At 41.9% G+C, this 25,090-nt stretch overlaps 1 protein-coding gene across 12 annotated transcripts in view; it reads left to right on the top strand.

Moving 5' to 3' along the window:
* Nucleotides 1-25,090, top strand: part of LOC140133136 (uncharacterized) — a 254,866-nt gene that overhangs the window by 195,789 nt on the left and 33,987 nt on the right. For 10 of the 12 annotated variants that reach the window (XM_072152850.1, XM_072152851.1, XM_072152859.1 and 7 more), the window contains 2 exons: nucleotides 5,231-5,440; nucleotides 16,146-16,364. In XM_072152850.1, coding sequence (XP_072008951.1) covers nucleotides 5,231-5,440; nucleotides 16,146-16,364 — 429 coding nt within the window. Of the gene's footprint in view, nucleotides 1-5,230; nucleotides 5,441-16,145; nucleotides 16,365-22,490; nucleotides 22,555-25,090 lie in introns of all 12 variants that reach the window. The other 2 variants (XM_072152855.1, XM_072152857.1) reach the window with 1 other exon arrangement.

Here is a 25,090-nt window from a genome sequence, read left to right as displayed (position 1 = left end):
ATCAACAATTCTTACTTCCATTGATAAGTATATACCAAATTTGCAATTTCCATATTAATTACCCATATATTCCCTCCCCTACCCACCCTTGATGATTTATTTATTTATTTACTTTTTTTTTCCTTCCTTTCCCTTCTTTCCATTATAATACTGTTTCTTTAGTTTTCTTTTTTTTTTTTTTTTTTTTTTTTTTTTTTCCCCTTACAAATTTAACAACCTTACAAAAACGGGAGAGAGAGAAATTCACCATAGTCTATACAAATCAATTTCCTATAGGTACATATCATCACCCGTATATACATCAATAATTCATATTAAAGTTAATCATCCCCTACCCTCCCCATCCCTCCCGCCTACTGACAGGAAAAAAATAAATAAAAGGGAGTTCTTGATAAGTTAACTATTGCCTTTTTTTTTTATTTCCATTTCATCCATATCTCTGCCCATTTCCCACTTTTCCCGGCTTTGTTAGCGTAAATTTGCTCATATCTTTTGATTCTTTGAGTAAGGTTAAACCATTGATCTATATTTGGCGATGTATGACTTCCCCAAGTTCGAGTTATGAGGACTTTAGCAATCATCACCAATTTAGTTATTAATACACCTTCCTTTACACTAATATTATGGCTGGGCCCGTAAATTCCCATAACTGCTACATTAATTGATGGGATCAGGGATTTCCCCAGAACTTCATTTATCCTCGAGAGTATTTTATCCCAAAATATTTTTATACTCGGGCATATCCAAATTAAGTGAAGGAAGTCAGCCTCCTCCCTTTCACATCTATAACATTTGGAAGATTCCCTTAGTTTCATCTTGCACAGAGCAGCCGGTGTGTAGTACAGCATATATAAAATTTTTGTCTGTATGGCCCTGTGGTTTATTCAAATTTGCTTTATCCTTAAGTGCTGAAAAACTCATGACTTTCCCCTCTTCCAAAACCTGTGAAAACAGACGCACCCCCCTGTTTTCCCAAAATGTGGGGTCAGGAAGGTCTCGTAGCTCTGGAAAGTTGACGTTTGACCACAGTGGAGTGTCCTCCATAATGCCATTGATAAGATTAATTTTTTTTTAAAGCTTTCCATCCTTTATGAATGGCTTCTTTTATCAGGTTCTTATCTTGTTTATTTTGTTCTATCCCGCTCTCTAAAGCTTCAAAAACTGTGTAGGTTTCCCCATCTTCCATAAGTAATGTTTTTAACGGTTCCTTTCTATCCTTCCACCCCACTATACGGGACATCTGAGCTGCGAGGAAGTATCCATACAAGAAAGGGATTCCCAGTCCTCCTTCTCCCATAGGGGCATATAGATAACCAAGTTTGATTCTGGTTCTTTTCCGACCCCAAATAAGTTCATTGAACAGTGCTTCCAATGCTTTAAAAAAAGAGCTATCTATCCAGATTGGACATGAGATTAGAAAAAATAAAATCTGCGGCAGAAGGACCATCTTTATTAATGCAATCCTATCTGCAAAGGAGAGAGGTAGTTTATCCCAGATATGAATCCTGCATCTAACAGATCTTATTAGGGGTTTCAAATTTAGGAGGTCATAGTCTTGTACCTGTGCTGATATCGTAGTACCCAGACATTTCAGCGAGTCTTGGCAGCTCATGATGTTACCGGCTTTAAGGGCTTCCGTCCTATTCCCATCAAGGGGCATCAGACCTGATTTACTCCAATTAATCTCCAGGCCAGAGAACTGGCCAAACTCTGTAATTACTCTAACCGCATTAGGGATGGATGTTGGGGAATCAAGGAGGCACAGCAGAATGTCATCTGCATACATAATCAGCTTGTCCTGGGGTCCACCACTCCCCCCTCCTCCTATGACTTCAGAAGCCCTGATTTTAATGGCCAAAGGTTCAATAAAGATAGCGAAAAGGAGAGGGGACATCCCTGTCTTGTACCACGAGAAAGGGAGAAAGACTCAGATTCTCTGTTATTAATATAAACTCTGGCTTTGGGGGAGTCATATAAACACTTTACCCACTTCGTAAATTCTTCTCCGAATCTGAATCTATTCATAGCTTCCCATAGAAATCCCCACTCGACCCTGTCGAAGGCTTTTGTCGCATCCAAGGACAGGATCGAGCGGGGATCCCCCCTACCCCTCTCTATAGATACGAACAATCTATCTAAACAATCGCTCACATTCCTACCTGGGATAAACCCCCTCTGGTCCCCATGAATGATACTGGTGATTACCCTCTTAAGCCGTATGGCGAGGACTTTTGCAATAATTTTTGCATCTGTGTTAATGAGAGATATTGGTCTAAATGAGCCCAGCTCTAGAGGGTCCTTGTCCTTCTTGGGGATGAGTATATTACTGGCTTCCGACATGGAGTCTGATACCCTTCCTTTGCTTTGAATTACTTGTAATGTCGACCACAGCATAGGGGCCAGTACCTCCCTATATCTCCCATACAGACTAAAGGGGATGCCATCTGGGCCTGGAGCTGAATCCGTACTACAGGAATCGATTGTTTGCTTCAGCTCATCTAGCGTAATAGGCGCGTCCAGCATTTCTACCTGGCTCCTAGTTAGACGAGGGAAGGTGATGTCTTGAAAAAATTTTTTAATATTCCTTGAGTCTATATCTCCCGAGGTTTCATATAACCGTTGAAAAAAAAGGTTCTAAATTCTTGTTGTATCTCATCTTGTTCCCTACAGATTTGGCCTTTATGTCCCCTTATGGCTCGAATGTTTCCATTCCCTTGTGTATTATTTTTAATCATATTGGCTAGGAGTTTTCCTGGTTTATCCTTTTCTGTAAAGTATCGTTGTCCCTCGAAGAACACTCTATGTCAGTGGTGGCGAACCTATGCCACAGGTGCCAGAGGTGGCACATTCTGAGCCATTTCTGTGGGCACTCAGACCATCACCCCAGGACAGAGTTCATCAAATAGGACCAAATCCACCAAGTTCCAGGCAGCTTAAGAGATGCTGCTCTCGGCGCTATTTTAAAGCAACATTTCATTGGCTGTTAGGAACTGCAGGGCTAGTAAGAAGGTGTTGACAGAACTGCAATATGTTTGGAAGTCATCCTGCTGGACCAACCATTTTTCCTCTACAGAGAGACCGTGATGAGAAGCTATAATGAGAGTCTGAATTTGCCCTCCTTCTTTCAACTGTATAGGTTGCCTAAGGGTGGGGCGATGCAATTGAATGATGTGGAAGAACAGCTAGCAATAAGTTACTGCTTAAAATGCCTTGTTGGCACTTCAAGGTAAATAAGTGGATTTTGGTTGTAGTTTGGGCACTCTGTCTCCAAAAGGTTTGCCATCACTGCTCTATGTTGAGCTTTATCTAGCAAAAAATCATTATATTTTTCCCTGGCTACATTGTACGCCTGTTTGTGTCTTCTTTCTCCTGGCTTGTCTAGGTTCTTAGCTGTCTGTTCAACCTGTTTTCTTAAGTCGTCTTCTTTCCTTCTAAAATTCTTTTTTGATACATTAATGGCATGGGACAAAGTATTTTTAATAGATAATTTTAGAGTATCCCATACTACCCGTGTATCTGCGGTGTTGATATTCAAGTCCCAGAATTCTTCAATGACTGATTTTAGATCCAGAATGGGTTCGAGAATAGTTAACCAGTGGGGGTTGAGTCTAAACCTTCTCCTGCTAAGTAAGGGTACCCCAAGTGATATCATCATTGGGGCATGATCTGATATCACAATTGGCTCATAAACCATTCTGGATATATTCCCAATTAATTGCGAATTTGCCAGAACATGGTCTATTCTGGACAAACTGTGACTTGACTTACTGTGGCAGGAGAAGGCCTTCTTCCTGCCGTATTTTGCTCTATAAAGCAGACATTTGGGAAATGTAAGTTATGAATTTATTTGGGTGCATCAAAAAAAGAGAATTAAGAACTTTGAAAATAAAGAAATTTTCTATATTTTTGCCAAATTTCAGTTTTTTTAATAACTAAACACAAAAGATATCATCCAAATTTTTAAACTAATTTGAAGTACAATATGTCACGAGAAAACAATCTCAAAATCCCCTGGATATGTTGAAGCGTTCCAAAGCTATAACCACTTCTGCGTCCTTAAAGGGGTTTTCCCACGAAAGAAAATTCTCATCTCAATCCCCTAGTTATGTTGGCTCCTATCACTCCCTAGGCTGTTCAGTGCAAAATTCCAGGGTGTAGGCGGGGCCTCTCTAAGCAGATGCATTATGATCCATCTGGTTCTGTGGGGCACCAATGGGGTTAGATTATCAGGGTACAAGTGTATATACACTTTCATCTGGCTTCTGACATTGTACTAACACACTGACACATAGAAGGGGAGATGAGACAGATGAGAGATGAATGAGATGCCCATTGCATCACATGACAGACAGAGGCTGACAGACTTTTACACTGTCAGCCTGCTACATCTCTTAGATATGTGCCTGCCTCCCCCTTCCCCCGGATTGCTTATCTGCTTGTAGTTTGTAGATTTCAGCTTCTCTTTCCTCACAATGTGGTGCTGGCAGGAAGTGAGTGTCAGTGTGAGCTCCTGACTAGATTGTAGGGGCGTGGCTACAGGCACACAGCAGAGAGTCCCACAGGAATCTAAGATGGTGGCCACCTGTCCCCAAGTCAGAAGTTACAGGGCTGTGTCTAGGGGCAAATGAAATTGTGTACAGCAGGACTAATAGAGACAGGTTGGCATCTGTGAAGTGCTGTATTTTTGTTAATAACAGTGAATTACAGAATGTTTTATTTTGCTATCTTGAGTACATATAAGAAACTTGTCTTCATGGGCCCCTTTAAGGCCAAAATAGACTGAGTCCTGAAGGGGTTAATAAATAAATTCTCCACATTGGAATATGTACAATTGGTAAGAGATAATATTTGTGCGCCATGAGATGACCACATTTGGACCTGTATGTCTTTTGATCAATTTGTAGGGGTGGCAAAAAAAGCTGTGATTCCCACAGTTGAGCTTTTAACCGCAATTACTGGCATAATTATTTTTATATTTTGGTAGACTTAACTTTTTTGGGTGTTAGGATATCTTTTATATTCTTGATTAATTATGTATGTGGGGGAGGGGTTAACATTTTTCTGTTTACAATTTAGTTTTTTCCATATATACATATATACAATTTTTTTTTAATTATTTTTTTTCTCCAGGTGTGGACAGCTATTCCTTGGATGTGTTATGTCATTTTCCCAAGAAACCAATAGTCAAGCCTTCATGTCTCACTTCTGTAATAAATTTATTTTTTTTCAGACTTGGGCAGCTATCCCTCTAATGCCTTGTGTCATTCTACTATGAAACTGATAGTCAAGCCTTCAAGTCTCCCATCCGTACTGAAGTCTCATCACATTAAGAAGGAACCAGATTGTGAAGCTGCAGATGAAAAATTTGATGAAAAAAAGTCATTAACAAAGACAGACACAAATGCATGTAGTGTAAATACTACAGAAGCTAAAGCTTCAGGTAACCCTTCATGAACCGGCCTTTTTACAGTTTTGAAAGTGTGCACATCTGAATGTTTACAAATATTTTTTACCCTCTTCTTCACTAAATGTTTTTTTTCTAATATAAAGTATACGGTTTGTACTGTCCCAATAAAACAGACGAAATTGCGGTGTATATCTGGCTTGTGCATTTGTGGCGCACCATGTGCCCTTACTCATGGCTCACTGTGTCTGCTGACACAATGTAACAAATCCCCACCCCCCTTCCCCCCAGTGCTTTATTGATTAGAGGTTGAAAACAGATGTGTAATAGACATTTGTGGGGCAAAAGTTAAAAATATATATATATATATATATATATATTATATAATGAAATTCCCATTTACACCTATTGTATTCCTGGAATAATTACCAAATATTATGAATTCCAGGCAGTAAAACTAATGATCCAACAGAAGTACAAAAAATGTAATTATGGCAAAATATATGTGCTGCAGGTTGCCATGGAAATACGCAAATACGCCTTAGATTTCTTTATGGTTCCAAATTAAAGTTTTATAGGATCATAAGCTTGAAGAATCAAATCATGCTGAGACTAGTAGTGCTCTCAAGCAGATTCTAGTTTATTAGATAACAAATCACATACTTGTAGCAGTAAAATACCAAGATGCATAAAACAATGGGACAGTGCTTAATTTTTGTGAGAAATCTTCAACTGCATCTTTCTCTGCATTTGGAATTTTTTTCCTGCTTGCCAGTACATGGCATAGAATATTAAATACAGTCACTATGAAGTGCAATTTGTTACGCTGAAAATAAGCACTCACAGTTCTTTACGTGGAAAAATAAAAAAGTTTTAGATTTTTGAAGGTGGGGAGTAAAAATTGAAAACCCAAAAATGAAAAAGGCCCTTGGCGGGAAGGGGTTAAACTGTCTATGTGAGTCTATGTTTGCATCAAATATTGGAACTATGTTGACAGATTTTTCCAAACGAATCTTATAATAAATTAACATATTACATTTTTTTTACCAAAAATACACTAAATTTTCCTACACACCATTCATGAGTACTGTACAACTGTTGTGGTTTGGATTTAATAGTATCTGTGTCTTGTTTCTGGATATTGTCGGAAGTGTCTTAACCCATTCACGACCTGTGACGTAATAGCACGTCACGGGTCGGCCGCGGGTGCATGGAGAGGGCTCACGCGCTGAGCCCTCTCCATAGCCGATAAGTCTTTGCTGCATATTGCAGCAAAGGCTTACCGGTAACGCCCGCGATCTGTGCCAGTTTTAAAAAGATGGCGCATGGGGCCGCCATCTTTTCAAGGATCGCCGCTCCCCGTGATGTCATCGGGGAGCGGCGATCCGTCACCATGGTAGCCTCGGGTCTCACGAAGATTCGAGGCTACTTCGGGTTAGCCCATGCATTACAATGTGCACATTGTAATGTATGGGGAGTAAAATCCCCATATACTGCCATACTGTAGTATGGCAGTATATGATAGGATTGTACAGACAACCTAGGGTTAAAGTACCCTAGGGAGTCTGAAAAATAGTAAAAATAAAAATAAGTTTAAAAAAAAATATACTAAAAAACCCTAAAAACTCAAATCTCCCCCCTTTCCCTAGAACTGATATAAATATAAATAAACAGTAAAAATCATAAACACATTAGGTATCGCCGCATCCGAAAATGCCCGATCTATCAAAATATGATAACGGTTTTTCATTGCGTTTAAACCCGTAACGGAAAATCACGCCCAAAGTCGGAAATGGTACTTTTTTGTAATTTAAAAAAAAATAAAAAATTCTATAAAAAGTGATCACAAGGTCGTACAGTCCGAAAATTGATAACATTATAAACGTCATCAAAATCCGCAAAAAACGACACTACCCACAGATCTGTACACCAAAGTATAAAAAAGTTATTAGCGCCAGAATATGGCAAAATCCCCCCCAAAAAATGTCACACAGCTCTGGACATGGAAAAATAAAAAAGTTATGGATTTTTGATCATGGGGATTGAAAAATGAAAAAACCAAAAAAGGGCCAGGTCCTGAAAGGGTTAATCTGTTCGCTCACATGTCTCTCTCACTATAAAATTGATTCTGAAAATTCAGTTTCTGTGTAATCTGATACAATCTGCTATTGCTGAAACTTTTCTAAATCCTTTATATGCATCTACAGCTGTTTTGCTAAACATATCCAAAAAGGCTTGTCCAATTATCTGCATTTCTAAAGTGTCTTTGTAGCTGCTGTCCATTCATAGTTATACAAGTTCATTCATAGGCATATAAATCTCATAAAAATTAGTTTTGATAACCTTTCAACAACTAGCATGGATCCATTTGGGTTAGTGTAGGGAATATAAAATTTGGCGTCAAGTAAGTCTCTTTATCACGTTTTTTATCATTATTCAATCTCCGGGTTGTAACTGGTTGGATACTTAAAGATTATGTCTAAATATAACTCAAAAATATATATTTTAGTAAAGCTCTTATTTAATCTTATCATGCAGTTCTACCACACTGCATTTGGAGCAACTGTGGAAACTGTATAACTGTGGAAATCAAACCAGACTCACTCCTGGACAAGTATCTTACAGAAAAGCGGGGGAAATAGTAAACACTTGGTCCATGGTTTCCTAGTTTCCACCATCGCCCTTTTGGATTTTTAGTCCCATTGTGGATGATGTTTTATGTGTGATGCCTAATTTATCCCTAAAATCAACATAATCTAGGCCATAACTTCTCCTTGGATACTGGGAAGGCTTCAAAATAAGTCTATATACTACTAGTTGCTCATGCCAACCATTCATAACTCGGCTTTAATTTTACCACAGCTGTTTATAAAATTAACGTTGTTTGCCATGGGTAGCTAAAGCGGTTCTGCTCTTACACTTGTGATATATTGTGATATACTTCTGATCTTACACTTGCCACCCAAAGTCTCTAATTACATTATACACTCGTGCATAAGCCAAGTTTTTTAGCACAACAAATGTTCTGAAAAACCCAAACTCGGCTTATACCTGAGTCAAAAAAAATGTGTCAATACTCACCTTTCCGATGCCCCCGCAGGTCTTCTCTGCAATCCGTCTGGCAGCAGCAGGTACGTGTCATGGTCCGGCGCACAAGCTGTGACATCAGCTTCCGCTGACATCACAGTGTGTGCTAGCAACAGGCACACACAATTTTATGGCAGTGACAGCCGGCATCAGAGCCTGTGACATCAGGGGCTCTGATGCTGGCCGCTGCTGCCATCAGACTGTGATGTCAGCGACGGATGACGTCTCGACTTGTGCGCCCTGAGTGCGACACGTACGTGCCGCTGCCAGATGGATTCCAGAGAAGACCTACAGGGGGCTTCGGAAAGGTCAGTTTTAACTTTCTTTTTTTTTATGAACTGGCAAACTGAGGCTGGTGAAAGGCTGGCAGGCTATATAAGAGGGCATGGGGCTGGCTATATAAGGGGGCAGGTGGAATGGCTATATAAGGGGGCAGGTGGAATGGCTATATAAGGGGGTAGGTGGAATGGCTATATAAGGGGGTAGGTGGAATGGCTATATAAGGGGGCAGGTGGAATGGCTATATAAGGGGGCAGGTGGAATGGCTATATAAGGGGGCAAGTGGAATGGCTATATAAGGGGGCAGGTGGAATGGCTATATAAGGGGGCAGGTGGAATGGCTATATAAGGGGGCAGGTGGAATGGCTATATAAGGGGCCAGGTGGAATGGCTATATAAGGGGGCAGGTGGAATGGCTATATAAGGGGGCAGGTGGAATGGCTATATAAGGGGGCAGGTGGAATGGCTATATAAGGGGGCAGGTGGAATGGCTATATAAGGGGGCAGGTGGAATGGCTATATAAGGGGGCAGGTGGAATGGCTATATAAGGGGGCAGGTGGAATGGCTATATAAGGGGGCAGGTGGAATGGCTATATAAGGGGGCAGGTGGAATGGCTATATAAGGGGGCAGGTGGAATGGCTATATAAGGGGGCAGGTGGAATGGCTATATAAGGGGGCAGGTGGAATGGCTATATAAGGGGGCAGGTGGAATGGCTATATAAGGGGCAGGGGGAATGGCTATATAAGGGGGCAGGGGGAATGGCTATATAAGGGGGCAAGGGGAATGGCTATATAAGGGGGCAAGGGGAATGACTATGTAAGGTGGAAAGGGGAATGACTATATAAGGTGGCAAGGGGAATTACTTTATAAGGGGGCAGGGGCAATGTCTATATAACGGGGCATGGGATTGGCCATATAACGGGGAAATGCTGGCTGGCTATAGACTGTGGCAGGGGGCTGGCTAAAGCGGGAATGCTGGCTGGCTATAGACTGTGGCAGGGGGCTGGCTAAAGCGGGAATGCTGGCTGGCTACAGACCGGGACGGGGCTGGCTAAGGGGGGAATGCTGGCTGGCTATAGACTGGGGCAGGAGGCTGGCTAAAGGGGGAATGCTGGCTGGCTATAGACTGGGGCAGGAGGCTGGCTAAAGGGGGAATGCTGGCTGGCTATAGACTGTGGCAGAGGGCTGGCTATATACAGGGGCAGAGGCCTTGCAATATTATGGGGCTGGGTATATACTGGGGGCAAGGGGCTGAATAGCTATATACTGGGGGAGGCTGTGACCAATGCATTTCCCCCCTTAGTTTTATATTCTAGTTATTTGGTTTTCCCAGTTTTTTGTGGTAAAAGTAGAAGCGTTGGCTACTCAAGTGTATACGGTAATATTTTGGTCAGACGGGATTTGACCTAAATCCTCTACTTTTCCAATAGAATTATTGATTTTAGCCGTTGCCCTATATACTTATTTACTGTCTGTGTAAGAATTTTCTGTGACCAAGAGCTGCATTAGCGTCCATACAGTTACACTGACACACAAGTTCAATGCACTGGTATATAGAAAGTAATCTTCTTTTGAGGGGTCTGTAAATATCACTCCATTATTTTTTTAAAGCAAATAATTACCCCTTATCTCCGCACCCTTTATTCCCAGGCTATTTTTCTGTGGGAATTTGTATGAGGTCTTTGTTTTTTTTCGGGGCAAAATGTATTTCTTTAACGGCACAATTTTGGGTTTCACGTATTTTTTGTATCTTTATTTCATGAACTTTTATTAACCCTTTCTGTACAGTATTTTTAAAAATGAATGGAAATCTGTCATACCTTTTCTAATAAAATTTTCTGCCTTTATCATCAAAACTACAAAAGCATTTATCTGGGTCAGTATGTATACACCGATAACAAATTTATAGTTTATATAATGAAATAATTTTGGGGAAGAAAAAAAAACTTTTTGCATCATCGCCTTCCAAGTGCCATAACATAATACCGTATATACTCGAGTATAAGCCGATCCAAGTATAAGCCGAGGCCCCTAATTTTACCACAAAAACCTAGGAAAACCTATTGACTCGTATAAGCCCAGGGTGGGAAATGCATTGGTCACAGCCTTCCCAGTATATAGCCTGCCGTACCGTGCCCCATAGTATATAGCCAGCACCTGCCCCCCAGTATATAGCCTGCCAGCCTTCTGCCCCAGTATATAGCCAGTGGTGGGGGAAGCCGGAAAGGTGAGTTTTGATATATATTTTTTTTAACTCGAGTATAAGCCGAATTTGGGTTTTCAGCACATTTTTTTTGTGCTGAAAAACGAGGATTATCCTCCAGTATATATGGTAATTTTTTACATCAATTTGGCCGTTTGAGGTTTTTTTTGCATAAAGACCTGTAGATTTTATTTGTACACACGTGAAGTTCATACAGTTTTTTTTAATTGCAATTAATATCTTTGTATTATGTGCAATTTAAATATTTGTACATATACATTTGTGCCACATGAGTACACTGACTGAGAACATTTGATCCCTTATATCATCCCTATTGATCTATAATAGCTTGCTATAGCCAGCAGCCCTGAGGTCCGTCAGTGAACCCTAGGCTGCCACGCGACGATCGTTGCTGCAGGATGCCGATGAGTGACAGAGAGCGCCCCCTCTGCCCCTGCTTCGACATTGTGGTCCATATTTGACCGAGGTATCTAAGGGGTTAAATAACCAGGATCAGAAAGGCTAAGACAATACAGCCCAGCCACGGCACCAGCAGAACCTGAAGTCCTGCAAACTGCAGTTGATGCAGGGCCGTAGAAAGATGTCACATCGGAAGTAGCACTGCTGTAAAAAAAAAATAGATACTGCAATCAATATCAAGTTAATACAGTTAAATTGAATTAATAAAAATGTAGAAGATACAAAGTAAATGATACATCTTATATTAACATTACCAGGACAAGTTTACATACATGTAATAAATTAAAGCACTCAGCAATCAGGCTGATCCTTCCCCACAGACGTTTGCATTGTGTGTTAGGGAATACTCAAATCTGGGAGACGTCCTATATCTGAATGAATGAACTATTCTCATTGAATACTTTGTTCTGTACAAAGGTTAATGAGTGTTGAATGGCAACAGAATTACAAAAAAATCATCAATGGAAATCAAATTTTTTAACCATTGAAGGCCTGGATTTGGAGTCACCCAAAAAATTTAAGTAGAAAAGTACAATACAGGATGATCCAACTTTTATATGATGTCCATAAAACAAGACAAAATGAGGCTCAGTATTGTGTGACACCTCCCTACAACGCCTTGGCATGCTCCTGATGAGGTTGCGGATGATCTCCTACTGGATCTTTTCCCAACTCCTTGACAGTCTGTGGTGCAACGTGACGTTAGTAGATTGAGGGAGATCTGATGTCCCAGATGTGCTCAATCGTATTCAGGTCTAGGGAACGAGCGGGCCAGTCCATAGCTTTAATGCCTTCATCTTGCAGGAACTGCTGACACACTCCGGCCGCATAAGGTCTAGCATTATTCTGCATTAGGACAAACCAAGGGCCAACTGCACCAGCATATGGTCTCACTAGGGGTCTGAGGATCTCAACTCGGTACCTAAAGGCAATCAGCCTTTCTCTGGCGAGCACATGGAGGGCTATGTGGCACTCCAAAGAAATGCCACCCAACACTGTTTCTGGCCCACTGCCAAATCGGTCATGCTGAAGGATGTTGCAGGCAGCAGATGGCTCTCCATGGAATCTCCATACTCTGTTATATGTCATATCTCAGTGTAAACCTGCTTTCATCTGTGAAGAGCACAGGACACCAGTGACGAATTTGCCCATCCTGGTGTTTTCTGGCAAATGCCCAGCACTCTCATGGAGTCGGTTCCTAACAGTTTGTGCAGAGACATGCACATTTGGGGCCTGCTGGATGTCATTTTTTTTTTTTTTTTTTTTAACTTTCTTTATTAAATTTTTGAAGGATAACAAGTATCAACTTAATCTTCACAGTGTTAGGGTTATATATCTCAGCCATAATATCACATACTTACAGATCTGTAAAGTAATATTTATACAGAAAAATATAGACATAGATAAATGTCTTTTCTTTTTGTTCATTTGATAGCCATAGACGCTGCCCTTTATTTGCCTGTATTCGTCATTTAAATCATCCACTCATTTATTTAATTATGTATCTGTCTAGTTATTACCATTTGTGTCAATGCATTACCAATGTAACAATTGAAGGTAAATGGTAAATCTTCACTACCTTCTTCACTACCAAACAATCATAAACAAAATTTTGAACCGTCACCAAATGTCTTTACATGTTTCTGTGTGTTCCTGCACATTCTTGCTCGTTCCTGGACTGAAGGGAGGGTGGGGTGGAGTGGTTTTGGGGAGGAAGGGGGCAGCGGACCATTGCTTCGGTTACGACCATACCCTCTAATTCCTTTAAGCTTTCTTCTGATATTTACTCCATGAATCCCATATCTTGAAGAATTTTTCTCTATCTCCCTTTGCCCACGACACAAGTTCTTCCAGGCGGAATATTTCAAACACCTTATCCAAGCCACTAACAAGAGGATTTGTCCTGTTTCCAAAAGGAGGGGACCAATAGTCTAGCCGCCGTTAGAAGTTGTGTCGGCAGATCATTTCTCTTTGGGTGGAACAACTCTGTTGGTCGCCAGAGAAGGATTAGGCTTGGGTATCTGGGGATGCAGATGCTGCATATGTTCTCAATTTCCTGCAGTACTTTATCCTAGAAGGTCTTTATGTTTGGGCATTCCCTCCAAATGTGCAGATAAGAGCCTTCTCCTCCCCCACATCTCCAACAGCTCGGTCATATTTAAGGGTTAACCCTGTGCAAGAAGCTTGGTGTCTTATACCATCTAGACAATAGTTTAAATGAATTCTCTTGAATTCTGATACACCTGGAAAACCCTATATAAGTGCCTATTATGCGTTTCGTTGCTGTTTCCGTGAACTCCTCACCCAGTTCCCTCTCCGACTGTATGAGGTATTGTGGTTTCACCATACGTGTCATAGAAGTCATTGTGCAAGTCATTGTGCCTCCAGCCGTCCGGAAGCTCTCATCCGATCCCATCTTCCTGCGCTTACAACGCTGAGAGATGGGGACGGATGGGAGGAGCTGGCCACATTGCGGACCGGAAGCTCCCTGTGCACGGCTTCTGTGCCCCTGTAAACAAACAGGGGCACGGATCAAAGGGAGCACAGCACGGGACATCGGCGATGCCGGAGGAGGTAAGTACATGTTTATTATGTTTAACTAGCCCACCCCAGCCCGGCCCACAGTAATTTTTAAAACCCAGATAACCCCTTTAAGTAGCGAGATGGGCCTGTAACTGCTGCAAATTGCAGGATCTTTCCCATATTTGTGAATGACCGAAATGTGCGCTCCCAGGGATTGTCTCGGTAGAAAAATTGGGGGTAGGATTCAGTCTTCCTGTCCAGGAGCTTTTAGCAGACATATTAACCTTAAAGCAGAGTCCTCCAATTCTAGATGAACTATCAAAGCATCAATTTGCAATTAGTGGTATATTCCGAAAGAAAGAAGATGTAGTGTGATAGAGAAAAACAGAAGAGGTAGTGCGGAACAGGAGATATGCGTCCACTCAACCCCTTCCATTTTAACCCCTATCTTATGTAAACGGTAGTACTAAATCTATTGCATATATGTCCATGGTGTGTACGTCCCAAACATAAATCAAAAGGTTCATCTCAGGAGCTACTCACGTGACCTATAGGCCGAATAGTAGAATCAGACCGTTTTCCTCGGGCCTTTCAGGTGTCTCCTCCTGGGTCTCTGCATCCTTTTTGCTTCTGCCTCATCTTGGCAGCTTTAGTGGGTTCCACCTTGCTCCATGGTTCCACTGTAGATAGCGATGGGGAGAGCAGGTGATGATGGCAATGGAAGCAAGGACAGTGTCTTCAGCCTTGATAGATGTAGGGCATCGCATGCTGCTTCCATATCTTCTGGTGTTTTTTCCGTTATTGAGCCTTCTTCCCCGGTGATTAGGATGCCAAATGGGTAAAGCCATAGGAAGCGTATATTTTTGGACCAGAGCTCATCTGTGTAGGGTTTAAAGATCTTCCTCTTGGCTAGGGTAGAGGGTGAGATGTCTTGGTACAGTTGCAGCTTACCTTCAAGCTTCACCTCGTTGGCTTCCCTCGCTCCCTTTAGGATTGATGCTGTGTCCAGAGCAGACCGCAAATTACATCCCTGGGTGGGTCGTTGGTTTCGGACGAAGAGACCTGTGAATTCTTTCTATTCTAATGTGGCTCACCGCCTCATGGCCTAGCAGGCTAGTTAAAACTTCTTCCGCCATCTTGGGTAAGGCCTCGTGGGCCACCGACTCGGACACCTCTCAGCAGGATATTCTTGCGGCGGCTCCTGTTCTCTTGGTCTTCCAGCCACAAGTGAGCCAATGTGACTTAAGTAGTCTTTAATATCCTACAGCTCTTTTGCTACCGGGGTAATACCTGATACAGCGTCTGCTTGATATCACCTCCTCTCCTCCTCCGGCGCTCCCAGCCTCTGAGTCTTCTTCTGCTCTCTCTAATTTCCTGTGGCTTGTAGCCATCTTGGCCTTGGTTCCCGGCGGGGTGCGGAGCTTCTTGAGCAGGTACTGATCGAGGTCCGATTGTTTCTTAGTCATCCCTGTTGGTGCCTGGTGCTGTCTGGGACCACTGCCTCCATATTTAACCATGGCTCAAGCTTTAAGGGACAGTATCTGTGAGGAGCCGAGGTATCAAGCAGTCATCACAGTCCGCGTCCCGACTCCGCCCCCTATAGTGGGTATGCTGGATGTCATTTTGCAAGGCTCTGGCAGTGCTCTTCATGTTCCTCCTTGCAGAAAAGCGGAGTTAGTGGTCCTGCTTCTAGGTTTTTACTCTCCTACGGCCCCTTCCACATCTCCTGGTGTACAGGCCTGTCTCCTGATAGCGCCTCCAGCCTTTTGCTGGCTTTTGGAAGATGGTGAGGAAAAAAATGTCAATGCAATAATGGACAAAGGCTGAGAATTTAAGGGTTTAGAGAGAACATTTTCATTAATGCCACATTGAGACCTGTAGGACCTTTTAATCACTTTTAATTAATCATTTTAGAGATGACAAAAAACATTTATACACACATTTGGGCTTTTATGTTTATTACAACCTTCACTAGAATAATTATTTTTATATTTTGTTAGACTGGGCATTTTGGAGTGTGCGGTTTTCTATCATTTGTGTGATTTTTGTTATTTATGCAGGGTATTTTTATGTATTTATGTATTTCTTATGTAAATGTTTTCAATATTACAATTTTTTTGTCTGAAAACTTTTTTTTTTTGCTTAAACATTTCTTTCTTTTTCCAGACTCTGGTAGCTATTCCTCTGATGTATTATGTCATAATACTAAAAAACCAGTTGTCAAGCCTTCAACTCTCACCTCTGTGCTGAAGTCTCATCACAACTCTGTTTTACACATTAAGAAGGAACCGGAGAGTGATGCTGCAGAAGAAGAACCAGATAAGTCTATAACAAAGAAAGACACAAATATGTGTAGGGGGAATACTGAAGAAGCTAAAGCTATAGGTAAGTCTTTAATAAACAGTCTTTCTTAACCCCTTCATGACTACCATACAGCTACGGTATATATATCTTAATTGCACTTATGCATCTGAAATTACAGCATAAAGAGTTATTTTAAACACTGTAAATCCATATATTTTCTGAAAGCGGACACTTCCTAAATGCTATATAGATGAACAGGTATAGAGTTCTTAGATGCCCAATAGTCATATGTTCACATGAATTTATAACACACAAAGTAAAAAGCTTTTATCTTGTCAAAATTTTCATCCTACAGCCTACAAAGTATAAAAATACAACTTTATAATTAATACACATAGCTACCTTTATGCAACTTTGCAACAAACGGTGATAAAATGCAAAAATGACATGAACATTTAAAATTTACAGTTTCAAGTAAGGTGTGCGTCCAGTCACTTTTAACCCCTTTGCGACTATAACATTTTTGGTGCTTTGGGGGTTGTATGGAAAGAGTTCACTGGCTGAACTCTCTCTATACACTGCATTTTATTGCATGAAATAAGGATTTGATCCCCTACAAATGAGCAAGAATTCTGGCTCTCTCAGTGCTTTTAGTTTAAGAAGCTCCTCCTACTCAATCACACTCCAACCACCATGGGCAAGACCAAAGAGCCATCAAAGGACACCAGGTACTAAATTGTAGACATACACAAGGCAGCTTGGTGAGAAGACTACAACTGCTGACACAATTATTATAAAATGGAAGAAACACCAGATGACAGTCAAATCTCTTTGGATTGGGGCTCCATGCAAGATCTCACTTTGTGGGGTAAAGATTACAGTTAGTAACACAGTACACTGTTATGGATTAAAATGCATGGCTTGCAAGGTCCCCCTGCTCATGCCAACACATGTCTAGGCCCATTTGGAGTTCCCCACTGACCATCTGGATGATCCAGAGGAGGCAAGGGAGAAGATCATGTGGTCAGAGGAAACCAACTCCACTTGCTGGGTTTGGAGTAACAAGAAGCATAAGTACAACCGTAAGAATAGCATCCCAAACGTGAAGCATGGGTTCGAAAACATTGTACTTTGGGGGTGGCTTTCTTCAAAGGGGACAAAACGACTGCATCGTATTAAAGGGAGGATGGATGGGGCAATGTATTGCAAGATTTTGGACAAAAACCGGCTTCTCTCAGTAAGACAAAAACAAAACGCCAATAGTGTCATCCACGAGAAGTGTGGACGACGGGGCATGAAAACAACAAAAGAGAAATTATTTAAATGTTGAATATGAATCTTTATTGAGCAATCAAAGAAGTATAAAAATAGCAAAAGTATTACATGTAAAAGCCATAGGTAGTGGTACACAGAAAAGGGGAGGTTATCTCAATTGGTACAAATGAGCGTACATAGTATAGTAGATGTTTAATCCTGTGTGGGATATACCAGATAAAGTATAAATGACGTGGATAGCTGATATTTAGATGGGAGAACCGCTTGTAAGTATGTTGCTGCCACACTTTGCACAATTTCACAATTGGCAGAAGCTCAATAATAAATGTTGTAAGAAAATGTCTTACCCATGAAAGCTACTCCACAAAGCTCAGGTACCTGAGATGCCCCCGTTCCCGATGCCCCCTTCGTCTGGGGGTGGCAGAAGGTGACCAATGAAGGTTTCCAGAGGTGCGCAGTACGGCAACAGCGCAGCCCGAAAGTAACCCGTGCATATAACAATATCTTCTGTGGTATGAGCAGTGGAGGATGCAGGTGTTCTGCGGCTGCGCACAACAACCGTGTCGCAGCCCAGGAAGTAAAATGCATCGCTAGGCAACCATGGAAAACAAAGTATGCGTAATTAAATGAATGCAAATATGTAGTCAGTAATAGGAAGTGACCCAAGCATATAGCAATGTCTTCCATGGTGTGAATAGCGAAAGATGCAAATATTCTGCTGCTGTGCACAACAGTCGTGTCGCAGCCCCAGAAGTAAGATGCATCACTAGGCAACCACCGAAAACACAGTACGTATAATTGAGTAAATACAAATATCTATTCAGCAGCTTGTGAAAATATATATATATAATATATATTCAAATTCAGAGAAGAGATGGACGGCACTCACCAATCTAAAATAAAAATCTTCTTTATTACAGATTACAGGAGCAAAGACATACTCACAACAATGCGTGCAAGAGTGAAGGCAGAATGCCTACAGTCGGTGGCAAGGACCGTTTCGCGCAAACCCGCGCTTCTTCCGGCCTCTGATGTCAGTGATTTAAAACATGCAAGGGTATTTGTCCACCGTCGGACCTAATGGGATACACCCACCAGAGTGAATTAGCCCCATGATAGGTGATGAGGGCCATCAATCTCTGCCCTCTCTGTATACCTATAAAACACCACTCCCCACGACTGGGCGGCTAAACTCACCTGGTGCCTCGTCACTCCGCCCACCGAATCTCGGCCCGCCCGGCAGGAGGCTGACCGGGGGCCGCGCCACGCCATTCAGATCTTAGGCGACGGCGTCGCCTCACTCAGCCTCCGGAACGTCAGGTGGGTCACGTGTCCGGGAGCCACACCCCCTCACTGCGTCGTCAGGTGACGCGTTGCCATGGTAACGTGGCTAAGCATCACAAGAGGACGTCACTCAGGAGCGGGTGCGCTACAAACCGCGGTGGGGCGCAGACGGGTGGCATCCAAATGGTGATACGAAGCCGTGCCCAATCATGAACAACAAGAGGGAGAGTGAGCGGCTGGTTAAGGATATGGGGGGGGAGAGGGGGGAGGACAAGAATTATCCCATGAGTCCCTTTTCAAAAAATATATATATGGTACCGAGGTGCACATCCCTATTATATAAAGGATAAAAACAATACGTTAAAACAATTACCTACTTAGTAAATCACATCTACATAATGCTTATGTTGACCATGTCTGGATGACCCCTCTCTCATATTAGAGGCTAAAAAAACATTCATAAGAACACTTCAAAATCTATCTTGTCATGAAGACCTACAGGTCCCATAGTGTTTGTAAGGAGAACACATTTGCTTTCTGCCTGCAATAGCAGGCGTTGTCTATCCCCTCCTTTCTTGGGAGGAGAGATGATCTCTATGCCTGCGAATTTGAGGACCTCTATATTGCCCCCATGGGCCTCTCTCACATGTTCAATGAGTCTAGGTGCTCTTCCTGTCCCTGTCCTTATAGAGCTAAGATGTTCTCTTATCCTTGTGTATAGATTCCTAATTGTCTTCCCGACATAGAACCTATTGCAGGTGCAGATCAGAACATATACTACGAAAGTAGTCTTACAATTGATGAAGTTTTTCACCTCTATCTCCTCACCACCAAACTTAACCGTACTCCCCCCCCCCCCCCCCCTACGTTGTGGGGGCAGCATCTGCAGCTGCCACACTTGAAATTCCCTCGTAGGGGATTATTCCCAAACCAGTTCTTATTTGTAGCGGAATTAAAGGAGCTGTGTACTAATTCTGATCTCAATGTTTTACCCCTCCTAAAGCTAATAAGGGGGCCTCCTTCTGCTATCTTTGACAACTCTCTATAATGTGCCAATTATCCCTTATAGCCTTCTTTACCACTTCTGTCATCGGGGAGAAATTGAAAGTGAATTAAAATCTTTTTCCCTTTTTATGTCCCTGCCACTCAGGAGTTCCTCTTGGCTCTTTGTTCTTACCCTGTCGTAGGCCTGTGTTATTACTTCTTCGGGATAGTCCCGTTTCAAGAGCCTCTCCTTAAGCTCTGTGGCTTGCCGTTCAAATTTTTCCTGAGTGTTATCGATGCATCTTGTCCTTAGTAGTTGCCCGTACCGTATGGCCCTTTTTACGTGTGGGTGGTAACTGTTGAAATTGATTAGGGCATTCGTTGCCGTTTGTTTTCTATGTACAGATGTGCAAATCCGGTCATCCTCTATCTCTATCAGTAGATCAAGGAATTTGAGTCCGTGGCTGTTTATGGTGAAAGTGAACATCGTATTCATTCTATTTGTTCTATTAAGGTGTGTTACCATTTCCTCTGTCTCCCTGGTACCGGACCATATGATTATCACATCGTCAAGACGTCACATCGAGACATGGTCAACATAAGCATTGTGTAGATGTGATTTACTAAGTAGGTAATTGTTTTACTGTATTGTTTTTATCCTTTATATAATAGGGATGTGCACCTTGGTACCATATATATATATATTTTGAAAAGGGACTTGCGGGACGATTCTTGTCCCCCCCTATCCTTAACCTGCCTCTCACCCTCCCTGTTGCTGTTCATGAATGGGCACGGCTTCGTATCACCGTTTGGATGCCACCCATCTGCGCCCCACCAAGGTTTGTAGGGCACCCGCTCCTGAGTGTCGTCCTCTTGTGACGCTTAGCCGCGTTACCGTGGGTGTGGCTCCCGGTCACGTTACCCGCCTGACGTTCCGGAGGCTGAGGGAGGCGGCGCCGTCGCCTAAGATCTGAATGGCGTGGTGCGGCCCCGGACGGGCGGGCCAAGATTCGGTGGGTGGAGCGACGAGGCATCAGGTGAGTTTAGCCGCCCAGTTGTGGGGAGTGGTGTTTTATAGGTATACTTCCTGGGGGCAGAGATTGATGGCCCTCATCACCTATCATGGGGCTTATTCACTCTGGTGGGTGTATCCCATTAGGTCCTACGGTGCATAAATACCCTTCCATGTTTTAAATCCCTGACATCAGAGGCCAGAAGAAGCGTTCTGCCTTCACTCCCCCCTCCCTTGCACACATTGTTGTGAGTATGTCTTTGCTCCTGTAATGTGTAATAAAGAGCAAGAAGATTTTTTATTGAAGATTGGTGAGCGCCGTCCATCTCTTCTCTGAATTTGAATATTTAACCACTGTTTGTTCAGGACTTGAGCATCACCTATTCGACATTAGTCACTACAAGCAGGACACTGCACAGGACATTATTTTGTGATGTTTTATTTTTCTGAACAAATTCCTAGAGGAGACACTAGGTGGTATTGTTGCCCTTGTTGAATACATAAATATTTTATACATATATAAAGTGACATAGTGCAAGGGGTGCATGTGAGAGGGGGACAACAGGTGAGGACAAAGGAGTGAAGGAACAGTGAGGATGAGTGAATATATGAATAGATAAGTAGATGTTATTTTATAAAAATACACAGAGAATATCGGGTAACAATATGTGAAGTACATAAAACTAATACAATAGATGAAAAATTAATTCGTCAGGATACATATGAACACTGTAAGATAACACATAGTGATATATACAAAAATGTATACATAGTAAGTTATTCTACATTCTTGGAAATGTGTAAGCATTATACTTATATATACATAGTAAAGGCATCACTGGATTTTGGCTATTACTACAGTCCTGCTGGCTGCTGCTATAGGACCAGTGAAGACTGTGAAGAATTTTAACTGCTGCTGGTTATTGCGGAAGATCATCTTGGTCATTTTTGTTCGGGATAGCATCATACCGTCATATGGCAATTCAGGATTTTATTTTATTTCCGCCCTGCGAGATAACAAATGGTCAAGGCATTGTGGGACACAACCCAGAGTCGCATTACAGAACTTGTTGGGTGGAGATCGTTTATAGGAAGGGTGCAAAACTTAATGTCTCATTGAGACCATGAGGTTGAAGAGTATTGAGTGTCCAAATCCAGCGTGACTCGAATTGTGCCAATCTCTTCTGGATTGGACCACCCCTAATGCCCAAGTTAATTCTGTCTATGCCTCGAACCTTGAGGCCACGGGTTCAGCATTGAGTTTCTCCCGAAAGTGCTGTGCTACAGGTCTTCCTTCCGTTATAAATTCTGGGTCCTTCGCAGTACTGATATCCCACATATGCTCTCTTATGCAGGTTTTCATTTCACGTGTGGTTAAGCCAATACAAATCATGTGACAGGGGCAAGTGGCATAGTATACCACTGCCTTTGTGTTGCAGGTTCTTGTTCCTGCGGTGTAAAAAATATCTGTGTGTTCAACGTTAGGGCAGGCCACACACTTACCACATGGTCTACATCCCCACTGGTGTGGACCTGCTCCAAAGATATTACTCTATCGGTATCATAGTGGCTGCGTACCCAGATATCACGGAGGTTTCTTAACCTGCGTGCTGTAATGCTTGGTTGGTCTGAAATATATTTTTTGATAATAGGATCGGATAGTAATATCGGGCAATGTCTATTCAATGAAGATCTCATTTCTTGCCACTGCGAATGGTAAGTAGTTATAAATCTTACCTGTGATGTTGCACTACTTTTGGGTAGATATGGACATTTTATGGATCTGTTGCTATATCCACGCGGTTGGAAACGTGTGTAGAGGTCCTTTGCTTGAATTGCAAAGTCTTGACCAACAGGTATAGCTTGTATCGTCTGGGAAGGATGGGAAGATGTGGCATGTAACAATGCATTTACAGCATTTGTTTGTAAGAAGCCTTCTGCATCTTTCTGTAGAATAACATCCAAAAAAGTGACTGTTACTGTCAGCAGTATACGTTAATTTAATATTTAAGTTATTTTTGTTTAATTGTTCAACAAATTGTGTTTTGCTGCCTTTCCAAATGATCAGGATGTTATCCATGTACTGGGCCCAAAAAATGACCCGGTCCATCACGACACACCGATCATCTTCCAATAGGTCTCTCTACCACAGCCCCAGGAATAAATTGGCATAAGAGGGCACACAAGAAGCCCCCATTGCCGTTCCCTGGAGCTGTAAGTAGAAGGACCCACTGAAAACAAATAAGTTGTGATTTAAGACAAATTCAAGTAGCTGCAAAAGAAAACACGAGAAATCTTGAGATAAATTTGCCATGGATAGGAAAAATTTCACTACTCCTTGCCCATCATTGTGTCTTATACACGTGTACAATGATTCCACATCATATGTGACGAGCAGCATATCGTCATCAATGTGAAAGCCATCAATCTTCCGAAATACATCCATAGTGTCACGTGTATAAGATGGAAGAGTTTCCACCATTTTTTTTTCAGGCATTCATCAATGAACTTACTCACGTTTTCTGTAACATTTCCTCTTCCAGAGATTATTGGTCGTCCTGGTGGGACTGTTGGATGTTTTCGCCCAAAGTCGAAAATGGTACTTTTTGCCATTTAAAAAAATAAATAAATTCTTTAAAAGGTGATCAAAAGGTCGTACAGTCCTAAAAATGGTAACATTGAAAACTTCATCAAAAGTCACAAAAAATGACACTCTGTACACCAAATTATAAAGAAAAGTTATTAGCGCCAGAAGATGGCAAAATCCCCAAAAATGTGTTTAATTTTTGTAAATGTATGAAAACATTATAAAACCTATACAAATTTGGTATCCCCGTAATCATATCGACCTGAAGACATGTCATTTGGGGCATACAGTGAAATCTGTAAAATCCAAGCCCACAAGAATACGGCGCAAATGTGTTTTTTCACCAATTTCACTACATTTGGAATTTTTTTCCCGCTTTCCAGTACACGGCATGGAATATAAAATACCACCATTTTGAAGTGTAATTTGTTACGCATAAAATAAGCTAATTTGATCACTTGACCCTCCATCTGAATCCATTTTATGGTCAATAATATCTGCCTGATAAGGTAAAAGACAGGAGGCTTCACTGTACATATTAAGAAAGTGGTGCAGAACTATTAAAAGATGTATATTGGTAAATTACCTAATATCCTGCCCCCATACACTTTTTACACATTAAAGTACATTTTGAATTAGTCAAGGAGGCGGAGAATTTAAAGGACACCTGTCATCAGGTCTGTGTCACTATTTCTGTCACTAGTACCTGTTGGAGCAGCTCACAAGGATCCCATCCCAGCCTTTATCTATTTATTTCATACATTAATCATTATAAAATCATCTATTCTTTATTATGTAAATGAGGCTGGTCACATGGTCAGCGGCAGTGATTTCACCCCTGTTCCACCTCCACTTTCCTCCCCCTGCTCATGTCTGTGTGTAATGTATAGTAAAGCATTGCTAGTGTGTGTACTGCATCTGCTGACATGCTGCATCCTCCTAATACACAGCTACACAAGTACCTGACATGTTCTGCTATACACATGGGAGAGACACAGACATCAGCTACACAAGTACCTGACATGTTCTGCTATACACATGGGAGAGACACAGACATCAGCTACACAAGTACCTGACATGTTCTGTTATAACATGGCTGCATCCTGGAGCTGTTGTATCTCTCCTATACACACACACAGGCTGCAGGGGGTGTGGCCGCCAGCACCAGGAAGATCATTATACAGCCTCACATCATTATACAGGCTGTCAGTCAAGCACTGGGGGTGTGGCTGTGCCTCCCACTCATGAATAAGCTGGACAGCTTGAATATGCTAATGACTCATTGGACATTTCACAGGTCATTTGCATACAGCTTTAGGACCTCATTGCTTAAGTTTACAGGCATGTAGAGGGACAATGAAGGGATAGAGGCAATGCTCTCTAATGGCAGTTTATGAAAATATATTTAGATTAGGGGGGTTATTTTGCCTAACGGGTTCTCTTTAACAGTGAAATCAAGCTCTCTCATTCCCAGAAAGCCCCCTTTCACTGTAATTGATGGTCCTGCATCCAGAGACATGACTGACCAGATCTCCTGAAGTCCAATGTATGATGTCAATCACAGAGGAGGAGGTGTTCAGAGCTCCCCACATTAAACTCTCCGCCTCCTGGACTTTTTGAAACCAGTTTACATCTCACCTCAAAGTTGATTTTCTGGATGAAACC

The sequence above is a fragment of the Engystomops pustulosus genome, chromosome 5 (genome assembly GCF_040894005.1).
Source record: "Engystomops pustulosus chromosome 5, aEngPut4.maternal, whole genome shotgun sequence".
NCBI classification, from domain to species: Eukaryota; Metazoa; Chordata; class Amphibia; order Anura; family Leptodactylidae; genus Engystomops; species Engystomops pustulosus.
This window is presented reverse-complemented; position numbering and strand designations above follow the sequence as displayed.